Source organism: Oreochromis aureus, linkage group 13, assembly GCF_013358895.1.
Source record: "Oreochromis aureus strain Israel breed Guangdong linkage group 13, ZZ_aureus, whole genome shotgun sequence".
Taxonomy (NCBI): Eukaryota; Metazoa; Chordata; class Actinopteri; order Cichliformes; family Cichlidae; genus Oreochromis; species Oreochromis aureus.
In genome coordinates, this window is record NC_052954.1 from 4,162,501 (window position 1) to 4,184,876 (window position 22,376).

The 22,376-nt window shown below is 40.5% G+C and overlaps 1 protein-coding gene across 1 annotated transcript in view; it reads left to right on the top strand.

Moving 5' to 3' along the window:
• The first annotated feature begins 767 nt into the window (after positions 1-767).
• The window catches only part of LOC116318747 (sodium/potassium/calcium exchanger 3-like), a 193,150-nt gene continuing 171,541 nt past the window's right edge, over positions 768-22,376 (top strand). Inside the window, exon 1 of the mRNA XM_039622074.1 lies at positions 768-4,097. Coding sequence (XP_039478008.1) covers positions 3,998-4,097 — 100 coding nt within the window. The 5' untranslated portion in view covers positions 768-3,997. The remainder of the gene's footprint in view (positions 4,098-22,376) is intronic.

Below are 22,376 nucleotides of genomic sequence, written 5' to 3' on the forward strand. Positions count from 1 at the left end.
TGACTCCCACCACCCTCTGGAACACAAACTTGGAGTAATCAGGACTCTACATCAACAGCCAGAGAATGTTCCCTCTAAGCCTGAAGGGAAAAAGAAGGAACACACACATGTAAAGGAAGCGCTTAAAACATGCAGTTATCCTAATTGGGCTTTCATCAAGTCAGCAAAGATGCACAGAAAAGAAGACCAGACACCAACTAGGGAGGATAAGAAAGACAAACACAACAACATTGCCATCCCCTATGTACCCAGTGTATCAGAAAAGCTCAGGAGATTCTTCTCCAAGCACGACATACTTCAGACCCAGCAACACACTCAGACAGAAACTGGTTCATCCCAAAGACAAAATTCCTAAACACAAACTTAACAATGTGGTGTATGCTGTACAGTGTAGCGAGGAATGCCCAGACCTCTACATTGGAGAGACCAAACAGCCACTTCACAAATGTATGGCACGGGACAAGACTCGGTGGTCCATCTGCATCTAAAGGACAAAGGTCACTCTTTCGAGGATGCCAATGTTCACATTTTGGACAGAGAGGACAGATGGTTTGAAAGAGGAGTAAAAGAAGCCATTTATGTCCACTGTGAGCGACCATCTTTGAACAGAGCGGGTGGCTTACGACACCAACTGCCTGCCACCTATAAACCAGTTTTGAGATCCCTCCCCAGACGCCTTAACGCCCACTCACATCCTCGGCCATCTGACCTCAGGAAATCACATGATAGATTGGGGCTAGGTTTCACAATGAGCTCACCCGAAACCTTGGCTGATTGTGACCTACACCCATTTTCACACCTTGGCTCATGTGATTAGGTAGAGGATCATTAGGGTGTCCATTGTCCCTCTCAGTGGGTTACTCCCACAGGGCTTAAATCTGGGACTCTCCACCATTTGACCCTAGAACGGAAGAAGCTTCTCGGATGAGAGGTGAAACGTCTTCAAGCAACTTAAAGAAGTCCAGACGCTTTTCTTTCCAAGCTCCTTAGACTGCCATGTTTGTTATTTGTGCATTATAATCTTCATGAAAAAACAAAAAAAAAATTAAATCTTTTGAGTTTGGGTGCTGTAGACACCTGAGTTTGTGAAAGCAATAACTCAAGAACGAGGCAACATAGAATTTTCAAATCAATACCATGGTTGCATCTATTGTAAATCTCTGTTAAGTTTAAATCTTAGTGACCTTGAGTTCAAGGCCAGAAGTCAACTTTTCTGAAAATCGGAGGATTTTCATATTTATAACATAGGTATGTCTACTAGGGGGCTGAAGGGTAGCACTATATTTATATATCTATAAAGAATTACAAACAACAATTAGTTGATACTTAAAGCAGGTTTATTTCATTAATATCCAGTTTATTTCCAGTTAGTTTCAAATTCATCTTTAACATTTGTTGTAGGTCTGATTGAAGGACTGATGTGATGGTAAGCTGCTCCGCTTTGAATATTGAGAGATTAGTTAATGAATTTTAAGCCAAACTGTGCCCAAGTTTAAGACCATAATCATTGGTTGTTTTTGTTGTTGTTATTTTTGGGGGGCTTTTTTTTACAAGAATTGCTAGCTTCCCTAGAGTTTTGGTCACCCCAACAATCAGACGATTGCTAAGAAAGCACAAGGTTTTGTCTCCCTGTGCTATTCATGTCAGTGCAGGGGTGGTCTCCTAGAGAAGCGAGGGTCGAAAAAGGGATGCTTCAGAACCTCCAAGAGTGTTATGCGCTGATTTGAATCCAAGGCCAACATCTGTTTGGTTAGCCTGACAAATAATGGTTGGCCGTTTTCAGGTCCTTGGCTAACCTTCAGTAGTTGTTCGAGGTCATCGAGACGCTTAAGTTTTATATATCGAGTTTCCTTGGATTGATAATCTGTCTCGTATTGAAATTGTTCTTTTGTCTTAAATGTCCAGCGCTGTTCGTTGTAGTTATCTTCGATTAAAAAGTCATCAGTCTACAAGCCAGAATCTAGAAGATGATCTGGTAGCTGACCCTGGGTTTCTGTTATGAATTTCAAAACATCATAATCATCTTCCCCAGGATAGAGAGGCACCCCTGTAGCAAGCTCCACAGCTACCAGCCCCAGAGACCACATGTCAATTGCTTCATCATATGGAGTGCCAAGCATAACCTCAGGTGCATAATAACCAATCGTCCCCACACAGCCACCAGTAATCACTGCAGAAGCAGGACATGCGAGGCCAAAGTCTATTCGTTTGACTTTGACGGGAGACTCATGGCGGTTCACAACCATTATGTTTCCAGGTTTGAGGTCAGCATGCACTATTCCCACAGAACCCAGGTGGAACAGAGCATTTGCTTTCATCCTGTGAACTTAGCTAAGATTACATAGCAGTAGCAGTAATGCAAGTTACTTCTCTCAAGTGAAAGCTTTAAACATTAGCCTGATGCTTAACTAGCCAATATAAGGCTTCCTGATTGAAAGCTAAAAGTCACCAAGTAAATAGAATATTGTTTATAATTATGTGTATTGCTGCAGTTTTTTCAAGTATTAACTTGGTGCCTTTGCAGCACCTTAGGAGGAAATAATGGTAATATGACTGATCCATATGGGCACAAAGACTAGCCACTGTTTTGTGCTACAGAAGTTCCCTGGCTTTCATTCAAAATCTGTTTATCGTTAAACAACTTAAACATTATAATGGCTTCAAGCTCACATTGAGGCCTGTGGGGCACTATCAGCCACTGAGACAGTAGACAAATTTATATGTGTTTTTGTATATGAATATATTATACTTTAAGGCTGCCTGTTTATTTAAGGGAGATGAATAATACATTATAATAGTACATAATAATATCACAGATGATAGATTTTAGATAGATTCATGGTGATTTATGTTTACACAATATTTACCTCCAAGGTAGATATTATATGAACTATTGAAAAAAAATACCATGTTATTGATCTGTTACCAATGAACCTAGTAACGTAAAATGTTTCATTTTAGTGCCTCTTGCTTTTCCAGCCTTTTGTTACCCTGTCCCAACTTTTTTTTCAAATGTTTCTGCCCTCAAATTCAAAATGAGTTAATATTTTTCATGAAATATGAACGTCTCAGCTTACACGTTTGATATGTTTTCTATGTAAAATATGGGTTCGAGAGATTAGAAAAATCATTGTGTTCTGTTTTTATGTCAATTTTACATAATTTCACAAAATCTACTTATTGCTTTTGATTTTGTAGGAATTCAGGTGAAACTGGCTTTGCTGCACAGAGAACTACATTTTTGGTTAGTTAAACATATTCCTAAAGGCCCACATCCACCAAAGAACTGCCATTTTACTGCAGCTGCAAAGCCTGCTATTCCATATCACTGCCTTTCTCTGCTTCATCCTTTCCTGCAACATGGCTGCAAAACATTTTGGTTGTTTGCATTTTGATAAATATAGTTGAGCACAGTGCTATTTATAGAAACCCAGTGTACTGTGCACCTAAGTTGGGTCTGTTGCATGGTGGGAGAGGAGATGGGTCAGAGGTGGAGTGCTTGAGGTTACTGTAACCCAGATGACGGAGCTGGAAAGATTGGCCTTGCGGCACTCAGTGTGCCGCCACGCTTAATGCTCCCGCAGGAACATGGTTACACAAGATGCATGTCTCATCTGCCTTTTGTTCTGTGGGGAGAGGGAAGTTATTCAGAAATGTCAATTGACTGTGGAACTAAGAGCTTGTGCATTACAGCCATTATTCTGTTTGTGTATGAGCTGGTTATTTTTTAATATATATTTTTTTAAAAGCAGACAAAAATATAGAAAAAGTATGTCTGAAAATGTTTTGTTACATAAAACTTTTGCTGAATGCATAATCATGCATTCACTTATTTCACTTAACTTTGTCCCTTGGGTTGGAAGTGCCACTAATGATTTGTCTGATGGTTGGTTTGTAGTGAGTCTGTTCTTCATGAAACCTTCCTTAACATTCAAATATCTGTTTGTCTTTTGTCGGTCTTTTTTTCTTTCACTTAGGATATCATGTTTCCAGCTCCATGGTTGTGGAGGAGGCAAGATGGGAAAGTCGTCACCTTCTACAGGAAGACAACCACTCCAAGCTGTACTCTGAGCCTGAGAAGAACTGCACTGAACCAGGTGAGAGTAATTCAAAGGTGTCTCACTTGCAAGTGTCAGTGTGGGAGTTTTCTGAAAAGCTTTTATTAGAGCAAGCGGATGTTAAGTGGTGCTTACTTCTATAGTACCCAAGCCTAGTGTGCATCAACTGTGATGAGGTAGAGACTAAGGAACTCAGGTTTTGGGCATTACTGCCTTTTTGTGTTCAGGGACAGTTGAGAGAGAAGCAAGAAATGTGGAAGAGTGAGTAGGTGAATGTCATGCAACACTGTACTAGAGATTGTGCCAGAGGAGATGCCACTCCTCTGGCAATATGTGCTATGCCCTATCCACTTGGCTACAGGTTCACCCCATCAGATTCTTTCTTGGTTCTGCTGAAAAGGGGTTAAAGGTAGTTATGCTACAGCATTTTAGGGCATTTACACATAGTTGATAAGTTTGTGAAAGTTTTCCTGTCATTTGTGTTTTTTTCATCCAATAATTGACCCAACAGTAGGGTCTGACCTGTCCTTTCGCTGGTCATACAGCTGACTAGGCGTATCTTACTTGTGAATGTCGTAACTAGAAAAATCATGTCTGGATGGAAATGTTAGCTAACATGGTCCATCATACTAACTTGCCTAACAGATCTCATTTTATGTAACATAGCAAGCAGATAGCCAGAAATCTGCAATTTATATAAGCTGTGCAACATGTATCTGGCATTGCTAGCTTTATCACATCAAGTTTGGTTGTCATTATATTGATTTGTTGTACAACATACACTACATACAGTACTGCAGCACAATGTCACAGTCGCAACAGGAAAAGCAGCAGTTGATACGACAAAAATTATTGCAACTTGTTCCCTTTGAAACTATTGTTGTGAAAACAGGAACCAAATCAGAGCAAATTAGAGCAATTGCATCTTCATTTTGGTTAGTCATGATGACCATAAAACAGCAGTAAGATGGGGTCAGACAGTTCGTGATAATATGACAACGTATAACTACATATATAGACATTCACATTAAACAGTCATCGTCATTAACTGCATACACTGACAGGCAAAACATTTTAGATTTCAAACAGTTAAACAAGTTAACTAGAATGCAGCCTGTTGGAAAACAGTTGTGTCATGTCCCTTATTGCAAAAAAACATGTTGCAGATGAACTGCTCTCATTGTCCCAGATTGACTCACATTGATATCAACATCTTGGCAGTCTGTTTGCGCTTACACTACAGATGGCAATTATTTGCCATCAGTCTCTCTCAGGCAGTCTGTGTGAGAGTGATTGAGCATTTGTATGGAGACAGGTTACCTCCCTGCAGATGAACCAGGCGGTCACCTTACCATCGAAAGTTGAGGTTGTTGCATTCTCGACCTCTGGGTCATGTGGTCACCTCAACTACTTGCAGTTGGTCACTGAATGCAAAAAAAACATGCAATGTTATTACAAAGCAACTAAGGATTTTTTTTTCAGTTTGCAATGTGATTGCTATCCTGTTTTTGCAATGACTGAGCAGGGCTCAACTCAGCTGACACATAGAGTGCATAGAGAGCACTAGTTTATGAAATTGTCACACAGATCTTTTTTCTCAGCTGAACCTAGTGGGGTTCCATCATAATGAAAATAATTCCTAGTTTTAGGACTGTTATTTTCAATTATATCTCAGTTGTTGTTATTGGCTCTCTTTGTCTTCCACTATGCTTTACTCTTTTAATACCTGAGAAAAACCCCATACCGCCTACATCCTTCCTTTTACCTTTCAACACACACAAACACGCAAAGAACACAAACCTCTTCCAGGTAGAAATCCTCTCTGCTCTCCTTCAGAGTGAATGCTGGCAGCATCAGTGTGTATTTGTGTGTGAGTCTCTTCCTCAGTGTGCACCAATCTCTCTCATGCCTTATGTTTATTTTCTCTGTAGGCTTGTCTGTGTGTGTGTGTGTGTGTGTGTGTGTGTGTGTGTGTGTGTGTGTGTGTGTGTGTGTGTGTGTGTGTGTGTGTGTGTGGTGGGTGGGTGGGTGGGTGGGAGATGGAGCAGGACATCTTTGTGTGTTTTCCCTGTGGCGTGGAGTGTGTGTGTTTTTCATGTGGAATCCTGTGGCTTTACAAGGCTAACGTCCTGCCAAGCATTCTCTTGATCTCATTGTAAACACACAGCCCCCATCTAATGCACACATGTAAATGCACTCCGTCCTGCATTTTTGGGATGCAAAGACGTTACTCGGTCTGATTGGATTCATATGGACAAGTTATATATAGGCACTACATAATTTCTAGCCTGTTTCTGTTTAATTACACTTTGTCTCCTGAAACTCTAATTACCTTAATAGGGATTATTCCTGCTTTTTTGCGCTAATGGGGGCCTTCACAATGTGCTCCTTACGCTTCACTCCCCCACTTCTGTCTCTCTGTTGCGCCTTGATCATCTGTTTAGTTCTCTGTCGTTCCCCCAGAGCGCTCGCTGTCTCCTGCTTCTTCTTTGTTTTTCTTTTCTCTCTGCGCTTTTTTCCCTCCTCCTTCACAGATACAATCATCAGTTCAATTGCGAGGGATAGAGCGTAGTCGTCACGCGCTGCAGAAACGCAGCACAGAGACACGCACTCGCTGAGACGACACATGCACGTGCATCTCTGTGCATGCAGCTGATGTGGCAACACGTGCATGCACATATCCATTTAGAGGAACGTTTTCTCTAATGTGGAGCAACTGCACATTATTCTTCTCAAACCCAGTGGCACATCTTTGCAAGGAGCTTAATTAGATTTGTTAAACTTTATACAAGATTAGATTCAAAACGAAACAGGATCTTGAATTTAAGAAGATTACCTCTTGTTGTTTAATATTGCCAGAAGCAGTGGATTCATTACGTTGAGATGAGCTATTTTGTCAGTGAGCACTGGTGATGTACTGTTTGTGAGTATGTGCTGTAATGAGTTCCGCTGGGATAAAAATCCGAATTCTTGTTGCTCACAGCAGTTCACAGTTTTGGGGGAAATACCATTCTATTTTTACTTCCGTTCACTTGTAAAGCCTGCTATAGATACACAACAATGGCGCTTGAACACTTGACAGTAAAATTCCCAGTAAAAGGTTTACTGCTTTTGCTTCTTAGTCCAGCTGGAGTCTCTGTGGCTCCCTCAGGTGACCATCTATTTAACTTCTCTGCTCGATCTAGCTAAAAGTGACACTGTTTGTGGGAGATGTAAATGTAGCCAACGTAACGACAAGGATAGAATTATTAGCCAGCCTGTGAACATTTTGAAGTATTTCCAAAGTGCTGTTAAAAAGAGCAACAGACTTTTTAACACAGCTTTTCCAAATATCCTATTTTCATTTTACTTTGCACATGATAGAGAGAAAAATGGGCTAAAGTGAAACTGATAAGGCAGATCAGACGATGGATAGACCACACTCCACACGCACACTGCTTATCATGGAACAAACAAAACCAAGAACTGCCAGGCTTCAAATTCAAATATTAGCCACACTGATGCTAATAGGGAACAAGTCTGACACGTCTCCTGAGCAATTCCAGTCCATTCTGCTTTAGCAAGTCTTTTAACATCTTCCTGGTTAAATAGTCTTCTGACCTGAACTTTGGTCTTCAGTTCACTCCACAGATTTTCAAGTCAGCCAAGTCAGGGCTTTGTGCTTTTGTCAATAACCTTTCATCCGGAGGTAGTTTTTCACCGAGACCAAGATATGTTTTATTACTCACACCACCGTGTTTCACTGTGGAGACAGTTTTCTTTGGGTTGTTTGCCTCTCCCAGCTTTCTCACACACTTCCACTATGCGTAATCTTACTCCAGGTTGTCCTTAGCATACTTCAGTCTGGTTTAAAGGTGTCTCTTCTGCAGAAGTGGAAATTTTCTTGCTTTGTTACACACATCTCTTACTAGTTCTTTTCAGAGTTAATTTTTCTTTATCTGTACTGTCTTTGAATTTCTTGATGATACTTCTCACTCCAGTTCTTGACACTTGAAACACTGTGATAGCTCCATCTCCTGCTTTGTGAGCATCAATGATTCTTTATCTCGAGCATCTGATTTCCTTTGTTTTTGGCAGGATAGCTCAAATCCTTGTTGAACATTTTATACCGAGAGTAAAGTTGAAGAACCCTCAGTTTTAAAATGATTTCACAATCTTTGAGCATTACAGTTTCTTACAATCCCTTTCTACGTAAAAAAAAAAGCACTTGGAAAATTTTGATAAGCAAAAGCTAGTCTATCAACATTCGCCTCTTCAGGTAGAATGTGTGACAGGTTACTAGCTCCCCTACTTTTAGAAGGGTGTAGATGTATTTTTTGCTAGGTGGCCCAGAGTTGGAAAGATATGTTTCTTCTACCATTTGAGAGGATCTGTATGACTTTCTACATTAACTAACTTTAAGTAGCTTGAAAATTAATTTCCCATTGCCTCCCTTTGTGTCAGTTGAGGTTATGCTCTCCTTTGTTGAAGCTTAGTTCTTAGTTGTTGGTTCTTGGCCTTGGGGACATGGGCACAGATGAGTCAGCGTTGTTTCTGTATTTCAATGTTTTTTTTTTCACTTAAAATGTATTTGAATCTAAACCAGAAATGACATCATGTCCAACAAGTCGCTAGCTGACTGGGCAGCATACATTGCAGCAAGGGCGTAGATTTGGCATTGACGGAAGGGACATGTCCCCACCAATATCCAGCGATTATTGAATTGTCCCCACCAATAATTTGATCTCTTCGAGTAAAGAAAAACAAACCCGTTAGAAAGAAAAAAAAAAAAATCTGTCAACGTCTCATTCGCCCAGCGGTGCAGAAAGAGTTAAATTACGTTCTCTACTGGAATCTTACCTCATGTGACAAATATGGCCAATGTGATTGGCTATGCCTTTCAGGGAGCTCTGTTTAGTTTTAGCAGCGGCAAGCCTGCGCTGTAGTGATGGTAAATTCAATTCTTTTTACTGAATCGAGTTTTAATGAGTCACTCACCAAAGTGAATTGGGTTTCTTGAGTCATTTGAGTCACTGAGTCAGTTGACCAGAGAGTGCAAAAATTTATATTTTCACTCAAACTTAATTTGTTTCTCTTTTAATGTAAATCCTACTGCTAGAGCTGGGCGATATAAGATTTTTTCATATCACGATATGTTTTTTTCATTTCAGGCGATAACGATATATATCACGATATAAGCCAAATAACTATATTTGTAAGATTTAAATGTGCCGTTGTTCACAAGTAAAATCTGAAATAATTAGCAGCTTGTTTTAATTAAAATATTTATTTCCCATAATAAGTTCAACAGGGTAGATGTACTTAAGGAACATGAGACTTCAGTTTCAGATAAATAAAGGCAAATATTGCAAACTACACAAAAGGCAGCCGCTAAAGCGTTTAAGTTTCAAAATAGAACAAACAAAACAGACTACTAAATTGTCAATTCCACTTAGAAACAAAATATTAATTATAAAAATAAATTTTAGGTCGTTTTACAGAAGAACAGACAAAATTGACTAACTTTTGTCAATATCAAATAAACTGAGAACTAAAAGGAAATTCTCAATCTCTCCTTGTTGTATAGCTTAGCTTTTCAAACAGTTTTAACAGTGACTTTAGTCTGACAAAAGCCGAATGATTTAATTAGCGCTTTCAGTCAGAGACTGAGCATGCATCGCTTTATTGTATTTCCAGACTTGCTTTCGGCACAATTTACAGTGCGGCGCTACTCTTTTTTTTTGTCAGACTTGAAATAGCGAAATACCTTCACACTACGGAACTTATGTGGCCCTTCCGTTCAACAAGCTCTCCGGCATTGGAACCATCATCTGTTTTTTTTGGTAACCTTCGCTCACGCTCTTGGTTGATTTTTCTCTAGTCGGCAAACTCATTTCCTTCATTACCCGGGCTGCACGGCTGCAAAACAAACACACATGTGCGCCTTGGCGCTTGTGCTGTGCACGTAACAAGTCACGTGACGTGACGCTGCGGCTGTGATTGGTTCGGCTCTGCGCTACTTAATTTGGATTGGCTGTTCTTTTTTTTTTTTAAGAGGACAAGAGAGATGAGGTCTATCGCAATAGTTTAATTTTTCTATCGAGAAAAAGTTATCGTTTTATCGCCCAGCTCTACCTACTGCTAAGATGAATGATTGTAAAAGAAAACAGCTATTTTATAGAGCAAAAAAGAGCAAAAAAAATTCTAAAGGGAACATTTATTCATTTTTATTTTATTTTATTAGTAATTTCCTCAAATGTGTCAAATATATATTTTCTCATCTAAATGTCCACTGAGCTGTGAGCCAGGGGACGGTAATGTGCCTTAACATTGGTTGCCAACCAAGAAGAAGAAGAAGAAGCTGTGAGCCAGGAGGGAGGGGGTGATTGAGTCAGTGATTCGTTCAACTCGTTTGAGCTGTGAGCCAGGAGGGAGGGGGTTAGTGAGTCCTGAGTGATTCACTTATGCTACGCAGTAGCGGTTTTAGATACGGGCGGCACGGGCGGTTGCCCGGGGCGGCATCACGGGCATCGGCAAAAAAACAAAACAAATGCTGCCCCGACATCATGCCAGCGCATATTGGGGATGGCATAGGCACCGATCGGTTTTCTATCGCCCATTTGCTGGGAGTAAGGGAGCCCTCCGTTTGCAGGGTGCGCCTGCTACTTGCAGCACAGGGAGGAGAGGGCGGGGTGGCGGGGGATTCTCTGGCTGGCTGGAGCAGCGTCTAATAACCAACTCGCAAGATAAAACAAAATAAAAACAAACCAACAACACGAAAACACCAGACATTATGATCCAGACTTATAATTTGCACCGATGTTTTTCTATACATGAAAAGTGAGCGAGAGAGCTCTCGGTGCGCCTGCTCGCTGCTGAAGTCAAAGTAAACTTGATTGTCATCTCCGCTACATAAAGTCCGGTACATAGAGAGACGAGACGACGAGGCTCCAGTTAAAACAGTGCAAGTAAACGAACAATAAATAGTTAAAAGTAAAAACATTAATATACACTTTAGGACTAGGGGTAAAGGGATCAATAATAATTTAAAATGTATATTTTATATTTTGTTGATTTAAAGTCTCACACACAACCCGTTTTTAAAGTTTAAAAAAAGAGAAAGAAGAGGAGGAGTGTAGCGACTTCCGCAGTCGCTAGAGGCCAGGGGATTGAGCCTGCCTATTTGCCTGACGCGCTGTCAACTTTACGCAATAATGCGAGAGGTGGAATTGTTTGCTTGTTTATTAGTGCTTATAAGTGCTTGAAAAGTTTACAGAGCAATGTGATCGGCTCGCGATTCAAACTCTTAAAACATCACAGGCTCTAATGCAACAAGGGGAAACTCGTTGGCTGCGGTCAACAAAAACTAAGGCTACCCAGCCCTGCTCTGTCAAAATCAAACCAGTGAAAGACAGACTCACAACGCCCTCTTAATGTCGCCGCTAGCACCCACGTGACTCCCGTTACACATCACCATATCAACCAAACAAATGAAAACCCAGTTATCATTAAAATTCAATACATTTAATTATGGCTCCTAGAAGGAGAAACGAGCAAAAGATACAGGTAAGCAGATATGTCATTGGATAATGGCAGGTCATGTATCCTAAAACATTAAGAATCAGAATACTTTATTAATCCCTGTGGGTCATAGTTCCTCCCCCCAAAAAATGGTAAAAATAGTAACAGTAACAGACTAAACTCCAAACAATATATACAATAATATAATATTAATTAGTCAGTGTCAAGGTTATTATCGTTAACGAAAACTAACGAAATAACGAATAAAAAACATTTTCGTTAACGGAAATAAAAATAAAAACGAGACTTTGCAATAAAAGGAAAACTAACTAAAACTGAAATGACCGTTCACAAAACTAACTAAAATTAACTGAATTTATAGAGAAAATGTGTTTAGTTTTCGTTTATGTGTATGTGTCATACGTTAGTCTAGGGTGAGAATGAAGTGTATTTTCCAGGTTATGTTCTTGCTGTGCCTTATTATGCCAGCAGGTGGCAAGTACCTCAGTCGGGTCGTCTGTGTTGCCGCTCCGTCCCACGCCGTAGCATCATGTCAACAAAAGTCGGGAGAAAGCGTCAGAGTCCAATTTGGGATTACTTTGAATATGACTGTGTTTTGGATAAAGCAAGTGTCTTGTAGTGGAACGAGACAAATTATGAGGGACATTTCTAAAGGGAAAGAAATCCCACAAACCTTAAAGTGCACTTGAAAAGCTCACACAAGAAGGCTAACCTAGCTTACCTGGAGAAGGTAAGGGAGCACGCCCAACCCTCATCCCCAGAAACAGAAGCTAACACCAGGCAAGGCAGCGTGATGCATCCCGAGACAACAGGACTGGGATATCTACCTAACTGTGTGAGTCAATTGCCTTAACACCCGGTGCTGCAAGAGTTAACAGTCTCATTGGGGCCAAGATATACATTTTATAGTTGCCTGGTATCAACGGTTGTTCATCTGCCTTTATTTATTTATTTAAAGAACCCATAGGTGGGAATGTGAGTTGTCTGTCTCTGCATGTTAGCCCTGCGACAGACAGGCGACCTGTCCAGGGTGCAGGGTATGGTAGCTGGAATAGCAACATACCCAAGGATAAGCAGAAGAGAATGACTGATATGATGAAACTGGGATTTTGTTACACTTAATTATTGCAAACACAACTAAAACTATAACTGAAACTAATCAAAACTAAACTGAAACTAAGGATTTTCAAAAAAATAAAAACTAAACTAAACTATCAAACAATTGGTAAAAACTAATTAAAACTAATATAAAATTGAAAATCTGAAGTCAAAACGAAATAAAAATAAAAACTAATGAAAATTGCAAAACTATTAAAACCCTGGTCAGTGTCAATTGTTGATTTGTCCTGTTGTCATTGTATGACGAATTATGATGCATACTCTCTCTCTGTCTTCATATGTGTGTGTGGTGTGTGTGTGTGTGTGTGGGGGGCAGAGGGAGTGTTCGCCCAGGGCACCAAACAGGCTAGGACCGCCACTGATGCTACAATTCAGCACAGGAGGGAGGGGGTTAGTGAGTCCTGAGCAGTGTTGGGTAAGTTACTTTAAATTAGTAACTTAGTTACTGTTAAGAGATTTTTTAGGATTTTGGGATTTTTATTATGTTATGCTTAAAAGTGCGTTTCATTATCTAAATGTGTTTGCTCTTTCAGCTTAAATGGGGAAGTCACACTCTCTGCAGACTCCTAAATGGGGAAGTTACACAGGAAGCCTGCAGTTCTATTTTCTCTCTTCCTGTATGTGCTCTCTGAATAAAGACTCTTTCTTTTTACTGCAGGGTGCGAGTCTCCCTCAGGCTCACCCGTGTACACGTTAACCTGTGTGAGCGTCTTTATTCTGACCTGAGTTGCAATACAGGAAAACTCCTGACATTTCTTTTTTCTTTTTTTCTTTTTTTTTAACGTGTACGTATGTATGCTACCAACCCCTCTGGGCGAGCCGAGCCTAGATGTTTTACGTGTCTGAGTGTTAATATTCACCTGGTTGCTGATTCACTGCCGGTCTCTCAGGTCTGCCTCATCGACCCCCACCGCCGTGGACCACTTATAAGAACGCTGGCCAGAACCCGAATTCACGTCTCTGGACTTTATCCTGTACCTGGACAGGAGCTGTCGACAGACTTCAGCGTGGGCTTCTCACGACGGCAGGACTCGATGAGGCTTTCCTGTGGGGTCACACAAAAGTGCTGTGTCCCATCCGGCTCGAAGGACCAAGAAATGTCAGGAGTTTTCCTGTATTGCAACTCAGGTCAGAATAAAGACGCTCAGACAGGAAAACTCCTGACAGTTACATTACTAGTTACTTCTATCAAAAGTAACTCAGTTACTTCAAGTTACTCGTTACTTTCAGAGTAACTAGTTACTAGGGAAAGTAACTTTGGTTTTATTCAGAATTCTCTTGTTAATGTGTTGCTTCCGTAACTGGATACCCAGCAAGAGTGCCAGTCTTCTAGCTTGCTTACTTGCCACAGTGTGCACTGTGCCACCTACCAATAGAAAGGAAAAATAATGTGCACATTTCCACGAGAGAAATCCCACGCCTGGACCATCGTTGACCGCCGCCATGATTCTAGCCTGCTTTTTACATCCAACACAAAAACTGCAGTCGTGATGCTTTCGATTGTACTCAGAACTCGGAAATTCTGCCTTCTGAATAGGAAGATGTAGGCAACACCAGACTGCAGATGAGCTGCATACAGGGCTGGACTGGGATTTTGACTAGAGACCGGCCCACCATTATAGGAAAAATCATAAAGCCTTTGAATGAAAATAAACACTGTTGTGACAGTGATGTACACTGTTCTGATGGTATATATGTATCAATCTATCAATTGTTTGTTGTAAGACTCAGATAATTATTTTTTTAAAAGCTAGACATTTTAAATGAGAATAAGAAAGAAAGGTATTTCCTTGTGCCCCACTTTCCCTGTTAATGCCCTACATCAGGGGTGGGCAATTCCAGGCCCCGAGGGCCGGTGTCCCTGCAGGTTTTACGTGTCCAACACAGCTGATTTAAATGGCTAAATTAGCTCTTCAACATGTCCTGATGTTCTCCAGAGTCCTGGTAATGAACTAATCATGTGATTTAGGTGTGTTGACCCTAACAGGTAAACATGTTTCTCCATCACCTGTTCAGCTCTGATGATTCAGTAAGGACATCTCCTGGTTTCATCTTCATGTTTCCCTCTCACCACATATCCAAACCAATATCATGACCAGCAGCTTTTACAGCTGTGGCTCCAGCAAACATCAGCTGATACTAGAAATTAATATTAAATAAATTCTAACAACAGCTGATCAAGCTTAAACGTGCTGCTGTTGTTTAGCGCATCATCCGCTGGTTTCCTCTTTCTGGCGCAAAGTGGGCGATAAATAAACAAGAGAGAAAAGCAGCTGATCATTTATCAGTTTCATAATTGAAGTAGAAACAGGAGAGGGAGGGGGGAGAACGAGAGGAGAAGAGGCAGCTGCAGTGTAAACACAGAATAACTCCAGCTTTGTGTCTTTCTCATTCCAGCTGAATTACGGGACAAACTGTGTTCCTTTTCACCTCAATACGAAATGCGTAATATTTTCTCTGAATGCGAGACGATTCTGTTTTTTACAGGAGGTTGGCAACTCTAATAATTAACCGTATGAACAAAATAAAGTTCAACATCAGTAACATAGCACCCACCCAGCTGTATAGAAACTTCGTCATGCTAGCTAGTACCCAGTACCCAAAAGTCAGCATAACGAAAATAAACTCCACATAAACTTGGTTTATATCTGACCCAGATAGACTGCAGGTCATAACTTCTTACCTGAAGTTCAGTTCACCTGACACTCGGACGGGCGGCCGCTTCGGGTCTCTCCTCTTGCCTCCCTTTTCCTTCATCCACCTGCTGGCCTCCACCACTTGCTAATGTTACTGAATCTGTGGAAGCTCCGCGATAGCCACCACACGAAGTAATGAATAACGAGCCTATCTAAATCCCAGTAACGAGTAACGCGTTCCTGGTTTTGGCATAATAACTAGTTACCATGCTCGTTACCACAATAATAACGTAGTTACTGTAACGCGTTACTTAATAACGCGTTAGTCCCAACACTGGTCCTGAGTGATTCGCGCTATGATTCAGCACAGGAAGGGAGGGGGTGAGTAACTCAAATGTGCTGTTAGCATGTTAGCTGAGCCATGCTACTGTGAACCAAGGAGCTATTGTCTTGATGTGAGCTTCTACTCAGGGTTTTTTCTTCCAGTTCAGAGCAGAAATGTTTTTGTTAAGAAACTGGCTGTTGTTTCTTTCCCCACAATTTTAATTATAAGCTAGATTTATTTCTACTAATGGAATTAGTTTGCTAACAGCAAAAGGGATGAGTCAGTGAGTCAGTTGCGCTTGTGAATCATGATTCACGAGTCAGTAAAGTGATTCTCGAGTATTGAACGATTCGTTCACGAATCGAACATCACTACTGCGCTGCGAGGACCTGCAAGGAGGAGAGGAGGATGGCAGCAAAAAGGAAGAACCTGGATATAAGAAAGTATTTTTCAAAGAAACCTTAAAGTCAAGTTCACTCATAAAATGTGTCCGTCATAATAACGTTACAGGCTATGCTAGGTCATACATGCCAACCCTCCCGATTTTCCGGGAGAATCCCGAATTTCAGTGCCCCTCCCGAAAATCTCCCGGAGCCACCATTCTCCCCAATTTCTCCCGATTTTCCACCCGGACAACAAAATTGAAAAAGCATATCCCAGATTGGCTCAGCCAATTCCAGTTTCCAACAATGGCTACTACTACTGCAGCTAATTAGTTTTAATCTTACTCTTATTACTCTTTCTGGGTCGCAAAATAAACTTTAAACATATTTTCAGGCGAGAATGTAGCTGTGTAAACTTCAAATATATGAGCCGGTGTTGTGCCAAAAAGTGATTTCCAATGTTTCCGTGTGCTTTTTATGTGTAATATCGTTACGTATGATGCTAAATAGACTTCTGTGAACAGGTATTACAAAGGGGTTATGTATAAAATTAAAAAATTACCTGTTTCTCAAGTATCTTTGTAACTGTGTTATTGTACTTATTATAATCAATCAGCTCCCTTTTGTCCACTTAAAATATGTTTACAGAACTATTTTTGCATTTGTTGCAATTTCAGCTGTCCTCTTGGCCAGATTACTCTTAAGAGAGACATATTTAAAGTAAACAAGAATTTTTTTTTAACTGCATAAATAAAGGATACATAAAAGTCACTGCCAAAAACTGATTGCGGCTTCTACCTTGTTACAGGAATGTTGTTTGTTGCTCAAGATGACTTGATATCATTCATGAGGGATATATTTGACATATGTTTCACATATTATAGACCAACAAGTTATTTATAGCAGTTTAAATACAAGCAATCAGTTTTTGGCAGACAATCACTTTTTGTCACAACACCTGGTCCTCAGGTGGACGCAGCCTCTGAATTTGGACACCCCCAGCCTGTTTCTGTTTCTAATAACGGTGACATTTAACTTATTTTATTCGATAAATAAACATTGTAAAATTCAAGTTTTTTTGTATATATATATATATATATATATATATATATATATATATATATATATATATATATATATATATATATATATATATAAGCGGAAGGAAGGGGCCGGGGACTGGTGAGTGTCAGCACCACAGTCCAGGATGAGACAAGAAACATCCACGAATACATCACGAAGATGGCCCCAACTGACAGCGTGCTCAGTGAATACCTCAGGCAGCAGAAACCCAAGAAAGAGGAGGAAGGCGAGGAACCATCATGGAAGGACAGGCCCCTGCACGGTATGTACCACCGGCAGATAGAGGAGGTGGCTGATATCCAGAAATCCTACCAGTGGCTGGACAAAGCTGGACTGAAAGACAGCACAGAGGCACTAATCATGGCAGCACAAGAACAAGCTCTGAGTACAAGATCCATAGAGGCTGGGGTCTATCACACCAGGCAAGACCCCAGGTGCAGGCTGTGTAAAGATGCCCCAGAGACAATCCAGCACATAACAGCAGGGTGCAAGATGCTAGCAGGCAAGGCATACATGGAGCGCCATAACCAAGTGGCCGGCATAGTGTACAGCAGGGGTAGGCAACCTTTCTGATGGCGAGTGCCATTTAAAATTTCCTCAGAAGTCAGAGTGCCATATGATTGCATTAGCAATAAATTTAATAACGCTCTATATGAACAGTTACACATTATATAGAACCACTTTATAGAAGTATATTTGTTTGCAAATGTTGGCAGCTATCAGCGAATAGTTATCAGCTATTTTGAAACAAAAAAAAGACACTTTTTATTCATAACAAGAACTCCATAACAGCAAATGAACTGTACAACAGAAAATACAAATGCTATTTATCGTCTCCTCACAACAATGATAAGAAAAATAAACTGGGCCAGTATGGCATGTTTGTTAATACAGAAGATACACATGTCAATGTGATCTCTGGTCTCCCACTCAGAGACACAGGTCTCCGAGTGTCCAAGATTCAGACAGCTACCTGAGGACACTCATGTGAGAGAAAATCTGCTCACACAGATATGTAGAGCCAAATACTGTCAATAAGGCCTCTGCAATGTTCTGAAGACAGTTAAACTTGTCAGGTAGTGATGTCCAGCAGGTGAAAATGCAAGCTCCATGAACATGCACAGCTGTGGATTCTAGCTGCTTCGATGTCGCATTAACTGGCATTAACTCAGCCAGTTAATGCGAGACAAATCTAGCTGCTCATTAAAGATTTCTGGTTTGATCAGAAAATAAAACATTGGTCCATACACCTGAAAGTCCCAAAATGCATTGTGTCTCGAGTCTATGGATGCATTTTGACTAAAGACCGGCCCCCCAGATATTAAAGCCATAAAGCCTTTGAATGAAAACAAACGCTGTTGTGACAGTGATGTACACTGTCTTGTTGGTAAATGTATGATTTCTATTCATTTTCGTCAGATAAAAACTTTGGTTGTAAGCTTCAGATAATTATTTAATAACAGCCAGACATTTTAAATGAGAATAAGAAAGTATTTCTTTGTGCCCCCCTTTCCCTGTTAATGCCCTACCTGGCCCCCCTGGCAAAACTTTGCTAGACCCGCCCCTGCACAGTTACCAGCTGTCAGCTACATAGAAAAGGATCCTGGTGTTATTTGTCTCTCAGAAACAGTTCATAACTTCCCTTCAACTCATTCATGTCACCTAAAAGGTAAACCTGTTTCTCTATCACCTGTTCAGCTCTGATGATTCAGTAAGGACATCTCCTGGTTTCATCTTCATGTTTCCCTCTCACCAGATATACAAACCCATATCATGACCGGCAGCTTTTACAGCTGTGGCTCCAGAAAACCTCAGCTGATACTAGAAATTAATATTAAATACATTCTAACAACTGCTGACCAAGCTTAAACGTGCTGCTGTTGTTTAGTGCGACATCCGGCGGTTTCCTCTTTCTGGCGCAAAGTGGGCGATAAACAAGCAAGAGAGAAAAGCCGATCAGCTGATCATTGATCAGTTTCATGACTGAAGTAGCAACAGGAGAGAGAGGGGAGAGAATGAGAGGAGAAGAAGATGCAACTGTGCAGCAAAGACACAGAATAACTCCAGCTTTGTGTCTTTTTCCATCCTAGCTGAAGTACGGGACAAACTGTGTTCCTTCTCAGCTCAACACGAAACGCGTAATAATTTCTCTGAATGCGGGACAATTCCATTTGTACGGGACGGTTGGCAACTCTACTAACTAACCTTATGAATAAAATAAAGTTCACTATCAATAAAATCATAGCACCCGCCCAGCAGTATATAAATTCCGTCATGCTAGCTAGCACGCAGTACGACTTATTGCTACTGACTGTAAAAAGTCAGCACAACGAAAATAAACTGCACCTAAACTTGGTTTATATCTGACCCAGATAGACTGCAGGTCATAACTTCTTACCTGAAGTTTAGTTCACCTGACGCTCCGACCGGCGGCTGCCTCGGGTCTGTCCTCCTCCTGCCTCCCCTTCCCTCATCCACCTGCTGGCCTCCACCACTTGTTAATTTTACTGAATCTGTGGAAGCTCTGCCATGGCCAACACCAAACAACTGAGTTATTTTTACAGACCGACCAGCGTCTGGCCAATCCACCACCCAAAACAAAAAAAAAAATAAAAAAAATCATCGGCCACCGAGCAAATGCCCGGTATGCCCGATGTCCAGTCCAGCTATGGTCGTGCGTGCCATCAGTTAACCCTTCGCGTGCCAACGGTTGCCGACCCCTGCCCTAGACAAACGCTACACAGTGCCGTCCTGCAACTATTTTTCAAATGTTGCACTACCTGCTCTATACACGCAGTGTCGAGCAACGTTGGAGACGGAATTACAAGCAGTACAACATTTTGCGGCAACGACAAAATGTGAGACATTTGTTTTTATGTTCATTTATTGTTTTTATGTTCAGTCTCAACTGTTACGAAGTTGATGTGCAGTTAATAAGTGCAATAAATATTTATGCTGGAAAAGAAAATCGTGAGAGAATCGTGATCTCAATTCTAAGCAAAAAAATTGTGATTCTCATTTTATGCAAAATCGTGCAGCCCTAGTACCTGATTTATATGGAATATGGCTGAAGTAAACTAAAGTCTAAAATACTTAGTCATTTGTTTAATAGTAATTTAACATTATAACAATTCACATATAAAACTATGAATTGTGATTTTAAACGGTTTAAAAGCATGTAGAATAGCATATGTAGGCAAGTATATTTCTCCTTTTGTTATCAAGAAGCAAAGACAAAAAGGGAAAAAAAAAGAAACAGGGCAGGGTTCAGTGGTTGAATCATCCGTCCCCACCAATGCCAAAACCAAATCTACACCCTTGCATAGCAGTAATTCAAAGTAAAGGTTTCGAAAACTGTCAATGTTGAAAAAGTGTAGCTCACACCTTTTCAAAACCATTTGAAACAGTTCTTGGCTGCTTCTAAGACCTCCATCTTAATCCATATAGGGACAGAACCTCTGCGACTGCTCCCTCCTGCTCCAGCAAGCTCTTGATCGTTTTCTGCCTTGATCCCCAGCATGTGTCTGATGAGGTGGCAAAAACAAGTCTAAAATCTGGACTTAAGCCAGCTCTCTTCTTTTCCTCCAGCTTTAGCAAAAGATGCTGACATTTTTCTTACATTAAGGAAGTCCTGGTGATGCACTCGTCATCTGTGCCATGTTTTATCATAATCAGAATAATTTGGTCAACTGACGCTTTTGTTACTCAGATGTATGGAAACAAAGCAGGAGTTAGACAGAGTCGCTCAGTAAACAGTAACCCGTACAAAGGAAATGTGTCATTCATAACCAATATAGTATATAGCAGTTGTGCATATATTTGTTGTTATGCATTTAAATTTGACATCTGATTTAACAAACAGCAGTGTTGATCAGTAATATGTGAGAAAATATGTGTTTCTCTGTCTGGCTGTATATTTAATATAAAGTATATTTAAATTAAAATAATAATAATTTTGCTTTGTTTTAAATCCGTTTTTCTGAAATACGGCTTCATTTAATACGGATGTTTAGGTGTGATTCCATGCTTTTCCATGCAGTAAGACTAGAGAAACAAGTGAGAGACTCATAAAGTCATTTATAAAACCATTAATTATGTGTGCCTATGCCAAGAGGCACACATATTACTATTCGTCGGATTTATTATTATGTGTGCCTATGCCAAGAGGCACACATATTACTATTCGTCGGATTTATTATTCTTCTTCTTATTATTATTATTATTATGTGTGCCTATGCCAAGAGGCACACATATTACTATTCGTCGGATTTATTATTCTTATTATGTGTGCCTATGGAAAGAGGCACACATATTACTATTCGTCGGATTTATTATTCTTATTATTATTATTATTATTCTCCATCTTCCGCCTAAATTTACACGCGTATCACGCCCGCAGTTTTGAGACAAGCTTCATATATGTTACCTCATTTTGTGCGGCCGGATCTGGAATGGTGTGCTATGACTTTTGGTGTTTATGAATTTTATAGTTTTTAAATATTAATATTTTAGTGAAAATTTTCCGCGCTCCTCTGCCAAACAGTTTTGACATTAGGATTACATATGTTAGATCATTTTGTGCGCCTGAGCTGGACTATTATGTTGTGACTTTTGGTGTTTATGACTTTTATATTTTTTAAATATTAATATTTTAGTACAAATTTAGGCCAATTCATCTTTTGGCGCCAAATAAACAGACTTCATTTGTGGTGTCTTGGCTCTCTCTAGTGGTATACCGGGAGTAGTACAGCCGAAAAGATTTATCCTTGTGTTGAAAACTCCATATCCCACAATTCATAGCACGCCTCTACAGAGTGAACAATGGCGGCCACCACTTCGCTTTTATATGTCTTTTATTCGTGTTTCTAGGTCACAAAATAAACTTTTAAGATATTTTCAGGCGAGAATGTAGGTGTGTAAACTTCAAATATCTGCTTGTTTTATCAAGACATCCCATATTTAGCGACAGTGCTCTGACGACGTTGGTCCTGCCTGACAGCTAGCCGGCTACCTAGCTAGCTGCCGCGACTTGGCTGCAAATGGATAGCGAGGGACTCTCTCTGTCGTTTCACCTCCCGGTCTCTCGCAAATGCTCGCACAGAATCGGAGTTACAGCTGGATGTGGACAAAATAACTGAGTTGTTTGGTGGTGCTATAACGGGAGCTACAACAGTGGGCAGCTATCCACGTGTATGACAGAAAGGACATGCCGCGACCGCCGATCGACCGGTGTTTGCTAACGTGGAGGTCA